At 37.1% G+C, this 15,894-nt stretch overlaps 1 protein-coding gene across 2 annotated transcripts; it reads left to right on the top strand.

Annotated features, from left to right (window-relative positions):
• The first annotated feature begins 1,736 nt into the window (after positions 1 to 1,736).
• Positions 1,737 to 15,503, top strand: LOC116325066 (adhesion G-protein coupled receptor G1-like). Of its 2 annotated transcripts, none has more exons than XM_039613511.1 (14): positions 1,737 to 1,800; positions 3,080 to 3,198; positions 5,380 to 5,455; positions 5,616 to 5,757; positions 6,414 to 6,528; positions 7,905 to 8,032; positions 8,154 to 8,199; positions 9,583 to 9,677; positions 11,608 to 11,726; positions 11,991 to 12,259; positions 12,342 to 12,429; positions 12,720 to 12,849; positions 13,009 to 13,165; positions 14,822 to 15,503. In XM_039613511.1, the coding sequence occupies exons 1-14, from the start codon at positions 1,793 to 1,795 to the stop codon at positions 14,914 to 14,916; spliced, it is 1,587 nt and encodes a 528-aa protein (XP_039469445.1). In that variant the 5' UTR covers positions 1,737 to 1,792; the 3' UTR covers positions 14,917 to 15,503. The 2 variants fall into 2 exon arrangements, with proteins under 2 accessions (XP_039469445.1, XP_039469442.1); XM_039613508.1 differs by having other exon boundaries at positions 6,414 to 6,533; positions 7,907 to 8,032.
• The last annotated feature ends 391 nt before the right edge of the window (positions 15,504 to 15,894 follow it).

Raw genomic sequence — 15,894 nt, 5'->3', positions numbered from 1 at the left:
GGATAAGTCTGGGTTTGCGTGGCCCACATAGATTCAGAGTTCATCTGGACCGACCCACTTTGGGCCTGCACCTTTTTTGATGGAACATATTATTAAATAGGAAAAGGTCACTTAACTGTGACCAGCTTGTTACTGCATCTGCTTTTAATCAGTCTTCAATAGCAAAATATTTCAATGAAATCACCAGGAAACCATTTCTTTTTCCTTGTCCCTAGTCATCCTATTTTTACTCTAAATAGATGAAATGACACAAACACACACAGTCATTAAAGGCATGCAGGGTAGAGACACTTCAGATTTGTCCAGTAGCCTTTAGTATGAAGCTTTAGTTTAGGGTATTGACAATGTCAGGTTTCATCACCTCACAGCATGACTTTGTTGTTCATGATTTGCAATGCAAATCAAGGTTTTTATGCAAAATGCAAAACTTTTGCACCAGCCCCCATCATGTACACTTTCTACAGAGGCACCATCGAGAGCATCCTGTCGAGCTGCATCACTGTGTGGTTTGGAGCCTGCAATGCGTCCTGTCATAGAACCATCCAACGCATAGTGAGAGCTGCAGAGAGGATCATTGGTGTCTCTCTCCCCTCCCTCCAGGACATTTACAGCACCCGTCTCACTAAAAAAGCCCTTTGCATAGCGGCTGATCCCACGCACCCTATGCAAAGCTTCTTCAAGCTGCTGCCGTCAGGGAGGAGACTGCGGAGTCTCCAGGCCAGGACCAGCAGACTGAAGGACAGCTTCATCCATCAGGCTGTCAGGAAGCTTAACTCCCTCCCGATTCTGCCCCTCTCCCTCTCTCTCTCCACGGTCTCACTGAACTCTGTCACACACACACACACACACACACACACTCTCTGACTCACTCACTGGCCTGCACCAGTTATTAGTCACTTTGTGGAGCATTGGACTGCCATTACCTCATAAGACTTTGTTGTTACACTGTCTCCTACCGTACATTACCAAATCTCCATTTGCACTATTTGCCTATTTGCACTACCTTGCCTGGTTTACACTCAATGTCATTTACCCTTACCTGAATATTGTATATTGTATAGCTTTTTTTTGTTATATGTAAAATTGTACTGTATTTATTTAAATTTTTACTTTTTAATTATTTTACTTGCATTTTTAACCACTCTCTTATATTTAAATGTTCATTTGGGTTTGAGAGTAACGAAATTTCTATTCTCTGTATGTCCTGTACATGTGGCAGAATTGACAAATAAAGTTGACTTTGACTTTGACTTTAACATGAAGCTGTGAAATTAGATACAGCTATTTTCTAACAGACTTTAACTTTGAATTCCATTCTTGTAACAATGGGAGAAAATTCCAATGCATACATAAATTGTTCAGCTTTCTATTTTTGAAATCAGAATTTGAATCAGTTTTATTGCCAATTTTATACACAAATAAGGTATATGTCACAATTTCATGGTACTACTGCTTTCTATTGTCCACAGTGATATTGCAATTTGACCTGCTTTAAGGGAAAATGTAGCTTCAAAAGAATGTGTTTTAGTGCTGAACATGTGAACAGTGTTCAATATAATAGTTTCAGTGACATCATTCGGTATTTGCTGCATGCTCAGTAGTGTCAAGGAAGGTAAGAAATGTATTTTTAGCTTTCTTGCTAGTTGATACTTCCTCTTTCTTACTTACTCAGAATGTCATTTACATGTTTCATCAACTTCCTTTGCAACTCTTCAAATTCAGCTCTTTTTTCCCCCCTGCTGTCACTTCTGCTGTGTTCTCTGTCCTCAGAAGAACTGATTTCCGAAGCAACATGCAAAGGTAGGCTACGCTTTGGTTCACTTTAAAAAACATTAAACTTTTTGTGTTGATGCTAATAACAAGGGTTAAAAATAATATATATATATATATATCATTTTTATCATTTTTAACCCTTGTTATTAGCATCAACATACATTTAAACCTTTTTTAATGTGCACATTTTATTTCAATGTATTCATAAGGATTATTTGTAGTAGTACTAATAGTACAAGTAGGAGGAGAAGAAGTTAGTTTTATTTTATTGTTAGTTTTATTTCTATATCTGTGTTTTTTATAAGTTGCAGTCTCTAAAACTCAACATCTTTATGTAGAAAACATCTTGTGGAGTAGCACTGTGACTGACGAGTCTTCAGGGTGATAGTGTGAGAGTTTTGGTGGCTGTCTCAATATCTCTGCATTGGCTAAAGCTCTTACTTTATCAAATAGACCATAATGATAATTTAGCTTTAAATATCTTTGTAGTATTTGAATTTAAAATTGTTTAACAGTATAACATTAAATCTTTCTGTGTGCTACAGTACAATGTAAGATGCTCACATGTGTCCAGTGAGACAAATTAGAACATGTCAGCCTGTTAGTCGTTTACAATCAGTTTGCTGAATTGTTATAAACAGTGTTGATACTGATAACATGTAATACGTTCTGGTCTGTTACATTTTCAGTGCATTCATTACTCATACTGCATTCCAATATTGAATATAAGACGTGTGAACATTCCATGAATTATTAGGCCTACTTTTAGTGGAAATGCAAAAGTAGCACTAATATTTAAGAATGAAAACAAAGAATTAGGGATCACAAGAATAGACATGTAAGGTATGGGGTGACCATACATCAAAGGAACATTGACTTTCAGTTTGAAACAGGAACAAGAGCCGTTTCCAGTGTTCTAATTATCCATCCATACCGCGTGACCACCTCTTATGGCTCAGCTATGTGGTTATATTGCTCTGTACCAACTTAATTCTTGCTTTTCTCCAATCATAAATTCTATAAGACAGTAAATTGTAACAGTTTTTCACTCCCCATACTGTACACTCAAATTTCCTTTTTAGTCAATTAGAAACATTAAATGCGGTGGGAATGCCTTTCTGTCTACCTTCAGCAAAATGGCAACAAAATAAATAACATAATGCTTGAATAGCATTATGTTTAGCATTATGTTTAGCTAATGCTAATCTAAATGAATCAACCAATTTGAATCAGAAAGGAACTTTGACAACATTTGACTGAAAAGGAGAGATTTTTTTTCCTTCTAAATGTGAGAGTCTCTTCACAGGAAGAAGAGCTGGTTATTCTGGTGGCTGATGTCTTTTGTGTCTTATGACATGCTTTCTCAGAATTGTGTGTCAGGACAGGGTTCCTGTGAGACTAAATGCAGTATAACATCTAACATAGGTAAGTTGTTAACTGCTGTAAGAAAAGAATTACTTTAATCTGGGGACAGCGGACAATTTAGATTGTAACCCAAGAAACAAAACCCGGTTGTGAGATACTTTTTCTTTTTGCTTTTTATGAGTTTTTTTAAAGTAAACTGTCAGACATAAAATGTTACATCCCTTTAAATCACTTTACTACATTTTAAGGCTGTGGTAGAATATAAGTAGGAGTAGAAGGTAGGAGAGTAGGAATAGGAGCGAAATAAACAAATGTAGCTAAAAGACTGACAGAAAACAAGCTGTGTTTACTTTCTACTCCTACTTCTATTCTACCACAGCCCTAAAATGTCAGACATAAAATGTTATATCCCTTTAAATCACTTTACTACATTTTAGAAGAAAGCAGTCAATCCTCATTTAAATGTTCTTTAAATTTGAACAAAATGAAAACTAAAAGACTTTCAAATCACATGAGCCAATATTTTATTCACAACAGAACATAAATAACATAACATGTTTAAAATGAGAAATTTTACAATTTTAATCACAAAATTAGCTCATTTCAAATTTGATGCTTGTTACAGGACATGTTTACCATAGCGTAGCATCTGCTCTTCTTTTCAAAACAGTTTGAAGACATCTGGACATCGAGGTTTTGAGTTTCGGGGGTTTTGGTGTGGGAATTTGGTCCCCTTCTTGCCTGATATAGGTTTCCATTTGCTGAAGAGTTCGTGGTCATCTTTAATGTAGCTTTTATTTAATGATGCACCAAATGTTCTCTATAGGTGAAAGATCTGGACTGCAGGCGTGGCAATTCAGCACCCAGACTCTTCTCTGATGAAGCCATGCTGTTGTAATAGTGGCAGTATGAGGTTTTGCAATGTCCTGCTGAAATACAAAAGGCCTTCACTGAAAGGGATCATATGTTGCTCTAAAACCTTAATGTATTTTATTTTATAAATCTTTTTGTGAGGATTTTGTTCATACACAAAAAAAAACATATTGCAGATGACAATTCCAGTGTCCTTGGCTCAACAGACATTATATTGCATTTGCAATATTAGAAGTCTGTTGACAATGGTAAAATCATTTCTGGTGATGCATTTATTCCAACCCATATCATCAAAGATGCTGGCTTTTGAACTGAAAGCTGATAACACGCTGGAAGGTCTCCCTCCTCTTTAGCCTGGAGGACAAGGCATCTGTGATTGCAAACAAGGATGTCAAATCTGGACTCATCTGGCCATAGAAAACTTTTCCATTTTGAAACAGTACATTTCAAATGACTCTTGGCTCAATAATCTCGCCTCTCAACCATGTTCAAATATGGCTTCCTTTCTGTATGACAGAGCTTTAGTTAGCGTCTGCAGATGTCATATCAGATTGTGTTAATCAACAGTGGTTTTCTGGGCCCCTTAGTAATGTCAGTGACACAATCATGCCGATGAGTGATGCAGTGTTGTCTGCCCGAAGACCACAGGCATTTAATAAAAATCTTCAGTCTTGTCCTTTACTCACAGAGACTGTAACAGCAACAATGTAAAAGACTGTTACAGACACATCTCCAGTTTCTCTGGAATCTTTGGATGATGTCATGCACTGTAGATGATGAAAGTTGCAAACCCTTTGCAATTTGATGTTGAGGAACATTTCAAGTATTCCTCAGTCTTTTCACGTACTCTTCCACAGATTGGAGAGCCTATGCCCATCTTTTCTTCTGAGAGACTTCCTCTCTAAGACCCTTTTATAGCTTATTATGCTAGATGTTCTCCCAGCTTAAACTTTTTGATCTTTCTTGCTTTTTCAGCCATTTGTTGTGTGCATGCCAATTTTTTGTGACATGTAGCAAGCCTCAAGTTTTTATTTTCTGTTGTAAAAAAATATTAGCTTGTTTGATTTGAAAGTCTTTTGGTTCTCATTTTTGTCAAAATTTAATGAACATTGTTACTTTTCTGGAATTCAGGTTTTATATATTATAAGTTGTTTTGAACAGCCATTTTTCTTCTATGGTGATATTGCATTTAAAAATGAACCTCTCATCCCTGCCTCTCACATCTCCATTTCCCTATGTCTTCATAACGAAATATGAAGTTGTATAATGGCTGTTTTGAGATTAAACTTTCATACATTCTGGGCACATGTGGGTGTTTTAATGAAACTTTACAAGGGTACAATGTGTGTTCTTCCATTTTCTCTACAGGTCGTACTCATACCGAGTGTTGTATGAATTATACAGACAATGTTTTGAGACGTGGAAACCTCGCTGACACTATGACGTAAACATTTTAATTATTACACAAAATTTTCAGTAATTAAAGCCAAGATTTCAATTTTGTGTGAATTTTTTGTGTTTATGAATTATTTTGAAAAAAATTACATTAATGAAACAATGTAAATCGTTAATATTGTTAATATTTTCCTATCCTCATCCCCAAGAGCCATTAGGACTCTCGAAAGTGTTCTAGAGAGAACAGAAGTGAAAGTGACCATGCAAGTATGTGTCAAGACTTTTGTGGCGCTTCTGCACAGACCCAATGATACCTTTGGAGGCCTTAGAATTTATGCTGATGACACACAGGTAAAAAACAAAAAAACAAAAAAACAAAATCAGCTGATCCTATTGAACAATAGTTTGTAGTCAGACTCAAATTGTAGCCAGAAATACCTACCAACTAGTGATGTACTGAACTGATATTTGGATCCAATATTGAGGTTAGGTCAGATATTGGTTAGGACCTGCTTTTTTAAAGTCTGATACATTGTAATCAGTCTAATGTTGTTCTGTTCAAGGTAATTAAAGTGAACTTAATTACCTTGAACAGGTAATTAACTCATTGTAAAAGAGGAAATAGTGGAAATAAATGTCAAAACTCGGAAAGCCTTTATTAAATTTATGACAACATCTTGCCATTACCTTGAGTAATATTGTTTTACTCCACTTCTATTTGTCAGCTCAAATGTGCAAGGAAGTGATGAAAATTTTAGCTTTCGTTTCATTACACATTGCTTATTTCACTGAAGTTTGTGGGCATTAGTTTATGCGCAGATTGACGTCTGGATAGTTATAAATTATAATTATATCATCACTTTTAAATTTAGTTCACTTTCCCAACAGCAACACCGTGAGATCAACATCTTTTATTTACAATGTCAATAGCAAGAGTTGCATTATGTTACTTCTATTCACATGCAGTTGTTCTCTTTCTCTTTCTTGGCATGTTGATGCTGATACAGGTAACACCAGATGTGCCTCTTCTCAACAGTAAAGTGAGTGTCCAGCTGCCAAGAGAACTGGGTGCTGGACCGAATAACAAGATTGTGTTCTGCATGTTTAAATGGCCTGGAACAAAGAAGGTTATAAACTACATCTTCTTATATAACAATATGTAGGAAAAGGATTTGGTGAGCTATAGAACGATAGGATTTTTGCCAATTTTGTATTTACACATTCAATTTAAACTACTGCTCATGGAGCTCGTGGGTTTTGCTTGTTTTAGTCTAATAAGATAACATTTGGGTTTCAGGTTATGTTTTTTCTTATTTTTACCACTTGTTATGAAATGTACCGTTGTTTATTTTCACATCATTATAAAAGCTTTTTCATTATGATGTCATGGTCCTGGGTCTGGTGACCCAGTGTTTTTTTAATTGTTAAGATTCTATGATTTAGTGTTTTTTCATGGTTTAGCTTTGTATTTCTAGCTAATTTAGTCATTCTATAGTGTTTTTGGTGATTTCTAGTCTTCTAGTTTTGTTACTGTGCCTCCCTTGTGTCCCTTGTGTTATATGTAGTCTCTATTTCCGTGTATTTTCTGTTTTACTTTGGCAGTCCTGTGTCCTGTGTTAGAGTATTCTGTTTTGCTTTCTCCCTGTCTCATTTGTCAGATTAGGTTCAACTGTGTGTCCGTTCTGTTACGTATTCCCTTGTTAGCCTCTGTATTTATTATGTATTGACCTTTGTTCCTCATCGGGTCATTCCTGCCTTTTGTTTTGTAGTGTTTTGCAGTGGTCGGGTCGTAGTGTCACGTCTGCAGAGGCAGACGATTAGGAGAGGCTGAGATATGGGACTGTCAAAGTAAAACAAGAACTAAATGAACATAGAGACAAGTGTTACTAGACATAACACAAGGAACACGAGGGAGGCACAGTAACAAAACCTAAAGATTAGAAATCACTAAAAACACCAAAAGAGCTAGAAATACAAAACTAAACCATGAAAAACCACTAAATCACAGAATCTTAATAATCAAATAACATAAACAATGGGTCTCTAAACCCAGGGTCATGACATATGAACATCAAATCTACATGTCCTTAACAATGGAGTAGTGTATACACATGGCATACAGTTCAACAATCAGATTTTAAAAACCCATCCTAACAAGCCTAACAAACTTACTTATACCAGCTACACCTAACGGCCACAAAATTAAACCCTCCCAGCTTCTAAGTTTGCTGGATGCTTGAATAATTTGTCCAGGGTGGAATTTCTACTCTTTAGCACAGTGTCATTATTTTATTAACAAATAAAATGTAAATTAGTACACATATTTTTGAAGGAAGCTGGGTACACAAGGAAAGAATAATCACATGTTTTAACTAAATGTAAATTACTTGAATATCAAACAGTGGATCTAGATAACTGAGTAGTGTTTTCTCTGAAAATAATAATAAAACTGTCTTTGCAAAACTGTTAAACCAGCTGACGATTCTGAATTTTATTGTAGAGAGTTTTTGAAAGCCAACATGAAGTATATGATCAAACACTGGTTGGTCTGAGTGTGCAGGACAAGAAGATATCAGGACTGCAGGAGCGCATCAACATTACGATGGAGTTTACCAAGGATATCAATGTAACTATCCTTTTTTGATCGTTTATTTCAGTCCTACAACCTGTAACTTTATTGCATAATTAATTGATACATATGATATGCTGTACATTTTGTACAAACATGAAATATTTTTGTGTCATAGGAAACTCAAAAACCCTCGTGTCATTTCTTTGATTATTCAACATGCAGTAAGTAACAAGCATCACATCTGTCATGAACAGTAGTGTACACTGCTCAAAAAATAAATAAAGGAACACTTTTTAATCAGAGTACAGCATCAAGTCAGTTAAACTTATGGGCTATTGGTGTGGTCAACTAGGTAGCTGTCAGGAGTTTTCCTGTTATGCAACTCAGGTCAGAATAAAACGCTCAGACAGGTTAACGTGTACACGGGGAGACTCAGAGAGACTCTCCGCTGCAGCAAAAAGAAGCAGTCTTTTATTAAAAGCACATACAGGAAGAGATACAGGAAGAGATAAAATAGCTGCTGCGTGCAGGCTTCCCGTGGAGTACAGAGTGTAACTTCCCCATTTAGGAGTCTGCACAAAGTGTGACTTACTGAAAGAGCAAACATAAACATAAAGAGCAAAAGATAAAGTAATAAAATAAAATTATAATAAAAATCCCCAAATCCTGAAATCTTTTGACAGTAGCAGAGGGGGCTGTAAACCAGTTGTAGATAATTTGGCGTTAATAAAATTAATACCAGGTGCATAGATGGATAATAATGAGACAACCCCCAAAACAGGAAATGTTTTTACAGCTGGTGGACACTGATATCTTTCCATCTTCATCTATTCTGACTGTTTTTTCATTAGTTTTGCATTTGACTGGGATCATTGTCATTACCGGTAACATGAGGAGATACATGAACCCTACAAAGTTTGCAGGGGCAGTCAAACTCCTCCAAGATGGCACATCAAGACGTGTAACTGCCAGAAGGTCTGCTATGTCTCCCAACACACTCTCAAGAGCATAAAAGAGATTCTAGGAGGCAGGAGGTTACTTTAGGAGAGCTGGACAAGACTGTCCTTAACCCATAAGTACCACCAATGTCCTTTGTGTAAGGAAGAACAGGAAGAGCACAGCTAGAGGCCTACAAAATGACCTCCAGCAGACCCGACATCCTCAAGTAGGCTCATTGATTCCTTGGTCCAGATCTGGGAGGAGATCTCCAGCAACACCATTCACAGTCTCATTAGGAGCATGCCCCAGCGTTGTCAGGCAAGCACACAAGCACGCGAACTACTGAGTACCATTTTGAATTGCTGAAATGGAATTGAGCCCACTGTAGGTTTATATTTCCCTTTCTATCAATACATGTGGAATCTGTTCATTCTTAACACATTACCCAGTTGATATCATTGTAGACAACCAGCGTGATTCTTTTCCCCCTCAAACTCTGATCTGTTTTTAAAGTGTTCCTTTAATCTTTTTTGAGCAGCAAGACACCGATTTCTTTCATAAGTTGGACTCAGTGGGGTTTGTGTTTTCACTCAGGGCCCCGAAACTGAGTTTATGTTCAGAAATGTGATCTTTTGCTTAAGGGATCTGTTTGTTTTGCTTACCAGATTTTAGTGAGGATGGCTGCCTCACACACTGGACACGTGGCCAGACTAACATCACCTGTTCCTGTAACCACCTCACATACTTTGGTATCCTCATAGTAAGACTGGACTCATTCATTATATAAAGAGGAATTCAGTGAACTGAAAAACAAAGTATAAATACAACATCCTGTAAAGAATTTGAGAGCTCTCTTGTCCTTCTGTCTGTCCATCTCATCTCACCTATGTCAACAAACACTTATCTGAACTGCTTCAGACTTTGCAGCTGAATTTCTGGGGTCTTGAGTTAACGTGTTACTGAGCTGAATGTCCATCAGATGAGTGGTTCTCATATTAGTCGGTTTTAAAAAAAAAAGGCAGCCATTTTCTGTCAATTGGTTTTCCCCTAGATGATCTATTCCTGGCACTCCATGCTTGGGAGGGGCCCATTAACACACAAACATGTTTTTTGGCTATCTTCACAAGGACATGCCAGACCATTACTCACTCTACCTTAATTCTGCCTCAAACCTTCAAACAGCCTTGTCAAGTGGTGTGGGGCAAAAGAGAGCAAGCTTTAAAAAAAAAACAGCAAAATTTAGTGTTTTAGATTTCTTTTTTAGATCTTAGATCCTCAGTTTCCTTTATCAGAAATGGTGATGAACTCCTAATAAACCCATAAGGTTGCACAGCTACACACACACACACACACACACACACACACACACACACACACACACACACACACACACACACACACACACACACACACACACATACAAACATTCAGGAAGTCCATCTTCTTAGCTACTCTCTTTTTAAAACAACAGACTCTCTGCATGTGATATAAATTTATAAATTAAAGTGACTAAAACACGGGTAACTGTGCGCTCATTGTATTAGTACAACTAAAGAAAGAAAAAACCAAAAGCATCTTTTATATGTTAGCAAATCTCTTTATCCCCGCAATACTGAATCCTGCCTACAAGGATTCAGTAAGGACCTTTTAAAGGTTTTCAGGTCAAGTACAATGTCCCATGTGAAATCAAGCGCATGCATTATCAGTAGTTATTTATCCCAAATCCTTAAACCTAACCGGTGTGCGAAAGTAAACGATGTAGTTTGCTCTTTGCATGCAAAGAAAAGAAACATTTTTGCCATGTTACTGCACAGTTTATATAGCCTACACATTCATTGAATGTAAAAATTATGCATGCAAATATAATAACAAATATGATTTGTTATAATTGTAGATACATTAGTTGTGCATATCCTTCTTTTTCTTCTTTTCAGTTTGGTGTCATTCTTGATGGTGCCACCAGATGACACCAAACTGAAAAGATTTCTTGTACAGAATGTGTTCTACCTTCACCTGCTCTGCTCAACTTGTTTTCATTCAAATTACCATCCTTCCCTGATCAGAGCATGGGAATGTTACATGCAGCCCAACTGCTAAGGGCACACTTAAGAGCTATCTGTCTGACTTGCGGCATAGCTCATCATTGCACTCTATTCCTTTATTCCTCTGACCACCCTTGAAAACACTGCAGCTAAAACTGTCCACACACACACACAGGAAGTGTTTGCACTACTCACACACACAGGAAGTGTACAGTGCTGTCTGTTATTGCATGCCTTTCCTGTATTGCTGCTATGTTGTATTGGTTTTCATGTTAACTGTTTGTGTGTGGTGCTCGTGCTTACTTACCTATCGTTTGCCTACCTTAATTCTGTGTATTTCATTGCATACTGTTGTTATGTTATGCTTGTTATGACTGTATGTTGCATATTTACTTAATCCTTTATTTTATTTTTCAGTTGTATTCAGCTGTTCTTTTAACTCTCTTTTTAGCCCTTCCCCCATTTTCTTCAACTGACTTGTACCATTAAAAATAACAAGCATACTTATTAACTTAATGGGTTAAAGTTAAAGTTACATTTACAGTGTAAAAAAATAATAATAAGTAAGAAAGTATTTGCTTCTGGAATGTGACTAATTGTTATAATACAAAAAGTGAAAGATTATATAAACATGTGTTTTCTCCACAGATACCTGATCATTCCATCACAAAAAAAGACCAAGAGATTTTAACACACATTACTGTGATTGGCTGTAGTATTTCCCTTTTTGGTTCGGTCATAGCCATTTTGCTCTTTATTGCAAACAGGTAATAAATTCATTTTTCATATTCTTCCCATCTTCATCAGTCCTTCCACTCCTTTTTAGTACCTCCTGTAATCTGATTTGCCTCAGTTCCTGTCCTCTTTTTCTGAATCATCCCTCCTTTCTATCACAATCTCTCTTACAGCAAATGCTCTCTTTATTCTGTACTTATCGCTTCATCTTTTCTTTCTTCTCTTTTTACGGCCTACTATTTCTCCAGTTGTGATACAGTATGTTAGTTATAACACATCACTTCTCTGTGTGACAGAAAACTCAGACAAGATGTCTCTATGAAGGTCCACATCAACCTTGTAATTGCCCTGATGCTCCTCAACCTGCACTTCCTGCCCAATCAGGCAGTGGCAGCAGGGTCCTCCTCTGGACTTTGCTTATACATGGCTCTTTTACTTCATTATTCCCTGCTGGCCACTTTCAGCTGGATGGCCTTGGAAGGTTTCCACTTATATCTTCTCTTAGTCAAAGTCTTCAACATCTATGTCAAGAAATACCTGCTCAAACTCAGCATGGTGGGATGGGGTAAGTGGAATCGATTAGTCAGGAACCTGTCATTATCAATCTGGAAATGGTATGGTGAATAATCTTTTTTTATTGGCTCCAGGTTTCCCTGCAGTGATTGTGTCAGTGGTGGTGATCATAGACAGAAAGTTTTATGGTCAGGTTGCTCTGGAAACATCTAACTCTACAATGTAAGATTTGCTAGCATGTAAATTCAGGAATAGTATTTTACATTTACTTATTTACTTATTAATTGTTTTACACATGAGTTTTTGTTTACATGCATGTTTATTTTTTTTAAGGGAGAAGCAGAAAGCTTCATTTCACCAAGCATCTAACTTGCTAAAATTGAAACATTATTTCCTTTGTAGCCCTGGGGATGCTTTTACTACATAGATCTGCATTAATGTGTCTTTTACAGAACACATTGTTGATTTTTCAGTTTGTGAGGTTAAAACATTACCTGATCTTTTTTTAATAGATGCTATATAACCAATTACCATGTGAAAATATGGACTACAGTGGGACTGTTCAGCTTGGTGTTCCTCTTTAATGTAATCATGTTTGGGGTGACAGTCAGACGTGTTTTGATTCTCCACCACACCAGAGAGGTAATTCTGTAGTCTTAAAAGAAATATTTAAGTAGTAATCCATCAGTGTATCCATTGGAAACCCAAAACCAGCAATGAAGTTTTTTTTTATGACAATTCAAGGTCTCAAATTTAACATTGTCTGTAACGTGCTATGTCATTTTATATTTGGCAAATCAGTTTGGGCAGAATAACCTTGAGAAAGCAAAGAAAGACATTTGCTCCCTGGCTGGAGTCATGACTCTGCTCGGCATTACCTGGGGTCTGCTCTTTTTCTCATTTGGCCTCCTGACCACTCCTGTCCTCTACCTCTTCTGCATCTTGAACTCACTGCAAGGTCTGTAAACACACACACACACAATCATAGCGACAGAGGTGACAATGTGGATTGCGCCCATAGAAAAACTGTGATTAAAGTCTCTAGAAACTAGACATATTGCCATTTTCACAGTTTATTTATTCAACAAACAGGGTTCTCAGTCGTATGTGCTAAATCTCGCTTTGTGGAAGTGCATGTTGCTATCTTAGAAGATAGAGTTCTGATCCCAGACTGTGGAGATATGGGACTGCCACTGGTTGCAGAATCTCATCTCAATATCTCTGTTCCTTGACACGGATGAAACTGATGACAAGGTTGCTTTTCTAGTAAAGGAGCTGCTGCTGCCTCACACCATCACGCTGATTCCACCAAACACTGTCACCCATCGTGCAGCAATCAGCACATCATTCTTTGTGTTTGCTCCACACTTTCACTCCATGCCTTAGGCAGATTCAGGACACATTGCTGAACAGAACATTCCTCTGCATGTTCAGGTTCTAGTGCAGATGTTGATGACATCAGCTTAAACTGGCCGGACTGTGAAGTTCAGTCATATTAAGCCCTGTGAGACTGGTTCAGGATTGTCTGAGGACAGAGTTGTCAGCCTTATTGTCCTTCAAACCTTGACTTGAAAGTCTGCCTGCAGGTCCCAAGTGCTGACAGAATGAGGAAACAGTCTTTTTTTGGTGTCATCTTCTTTGGACGCCCACTTTGTTGGTATTGACAGAGAAAATTTGTCAAGTTTTTTTTATGGGTGGACACACATACTCAACTCTGCTGCTTAATACACAAATGCATTTTCCTTATAGATACCATTTAAGGGGAAATAATAGTATAAGATTTATTGCCAAGAAGTGTTATTACAACAAAGAAATAATAGAGCAAATATATAGTCTTTGTTTGTCCTTAAGGGTCAGGTCCTTGCTCAGAGGCCGGAGAGATCCTTAGTAGATGTATGCCCGGCCAGGATTCTAATTAAATCTACAACAAAAATTTTTGTACTAAAAAACAAAAAAAGTCATGTAATGAAGATCCTTCTCCATATAAATTACATTTACATAACATTAAAAAAGAAAATCTCATGACCTATCAGTTGATTAGAGTTAAAAGGTTAAGTGAGCAATAAAGGATTTAAAATATATTAAAAGATAAGCCACAGCATTCATAAGTTTAGGGCACGCATTGCTCAGTAGGTAGAGTGGTGGCCCCCATAATCGGAAGGGCGGGGGTTCGAATCCAGTGAACGGCTACTCTGAGGTGCCCCTGGGCAAGGTACCACTGCTTCACTGAGTGAATGGGTCAAACGCAGAGAGAGTGATTTCCCCATGGGGATCAATAAAATATACATTATTATTAAACAGCTGCTGTGTAATAATAGACTGTCAAAGTGTCGTTGCTTTCCATTATAGGGGAGACATGAACTCTCTCTTCTGCCTAATGAGGACAAACAAACTATTTAAGATTTTTGTTAAAAATCTGTTTATGTTGAGTAAAAGACAGGTAAGATTTTGTGTTGGATATGGATACACAGTGACGCATCTGTGACGCATCTGTGTCAAATCTCTGTCAAGTGACAGAGATTTGACACAGATGCATTATTAGCACCATTTTCATGAACTCATCCGTTTCGTTTCTAAGCCTGTACATCTCTCTCTCTCTCCTTTATGTCTGCAGGTTTCTTCATCTTCCTTTGGTTTGTGATGTCACTGAGAAAGGCTAAAACCTCGGCTACTAAGATGAGCAGTGAAACACGCAGCACTAACAGCTAGTAGCAACACCTCCATAAGAATCTATGTGTGTTGGTATAATTCATATTGTAATACAGTGACAACATGATTATTTCTTCTTTAAATCATGATATTTATTTATAGAACAGCACAGCAGAGAAGGCAGCTGAGTGAGTGTGAGCATTAATGTTATGTTTGAAGTTTTATCGATGAAATACATGGCGTAAAACATTTGTGGTAAGGAATTAATCTCTCCTACGAGCAACTTAGAGGATGGTTTCCCTATGCATTGTAAACTTTTCCATATTTGAGCACAGTATTCTGCCTAAAGTCAGTTATTTACATACATGCATTTATAGAATGTTTTATATTTTGATATTTATTCAGTTTTTATCTTGGTTATAATTTCTTATTATTTTAATGTATATAAACATTATATTTTTTTAGTGCAAATTTGTATCTGAACATATATTCTTGCATACCTTGAGTGTCAGTATTAAAAGTAGGGATGCAACGATACCAATTTTTTCAAACCGATCCGATACCGATACTTGGATCTGAGTACTTGCCGATACCGAGTACAAAATCCGATACTTCTACCACACACAAGTTAAACTTAACCAGTAGTAAAGAAACGACCCCACACAACTCTTTAACACAAACGAAACGTTTACTGAACGTGAGGGCAGAGACAAATACTGTACAACACATCCCTTTTTAAACTCAAATGATATTCCAATTCCTTAACCAAATGAAATACAATGTATAAATGAAATAATTCCTTTCAAATTATATTAAACAACCCAACTTATGTTATCACCTTTTTGTAAGTGACTCACTAATATACACTCCAAAACACGTTATATAACTCCACTAAACATACAATATTCACACATGGGCCCCACACACACTCACATTCACACTTGTTGCAGGCCTGTTTGCTGCTCACGCTGGACGATGGAGAAAAAATCCTCTTCTCCCCAGTAAGAGCACAAAAGTCTGACTTACAGTTCCGTTGCT

Source organism: Oreochromis aureus, linkage group 1, assembly GCF_013358895.1.
Source record: "Oreochromis aureus strain Israel breed Guangdong linkage group 1, ZZ_aureus, whole genome shotgun sequence".
Lineage (NCBI taxonomy): Eukaryota > Metazoa > Chordata > Actinopteri > Cichliformes > Cichlidae > Oreochromis > Oreochromis aureus.
Note: the sequence above shows the minus strand (reverse complement) of the source record. Positions and strands in the feature narration are given on the sequence as shown.

Excerpts from the sequence above, each read along its gene's own strand:
- LOC116325066 (XM_039613508.1), top strand. Across the intron at positions 5,456-5,615 it reads AACCTCGCTGACACTATGAC|AGCCATTAGGACTCTCGAAA; the intron begins GTAAACATTTTA and ends CTCATCCCCAAG. Across the intron at positions 8,033-8,153 it reads AGTTTACCAAGGATATCAAT|GAAACTCAAAAACCCTCGTG; the intron begins GTAACTATCCTT and ends TTTGTGTCATAG.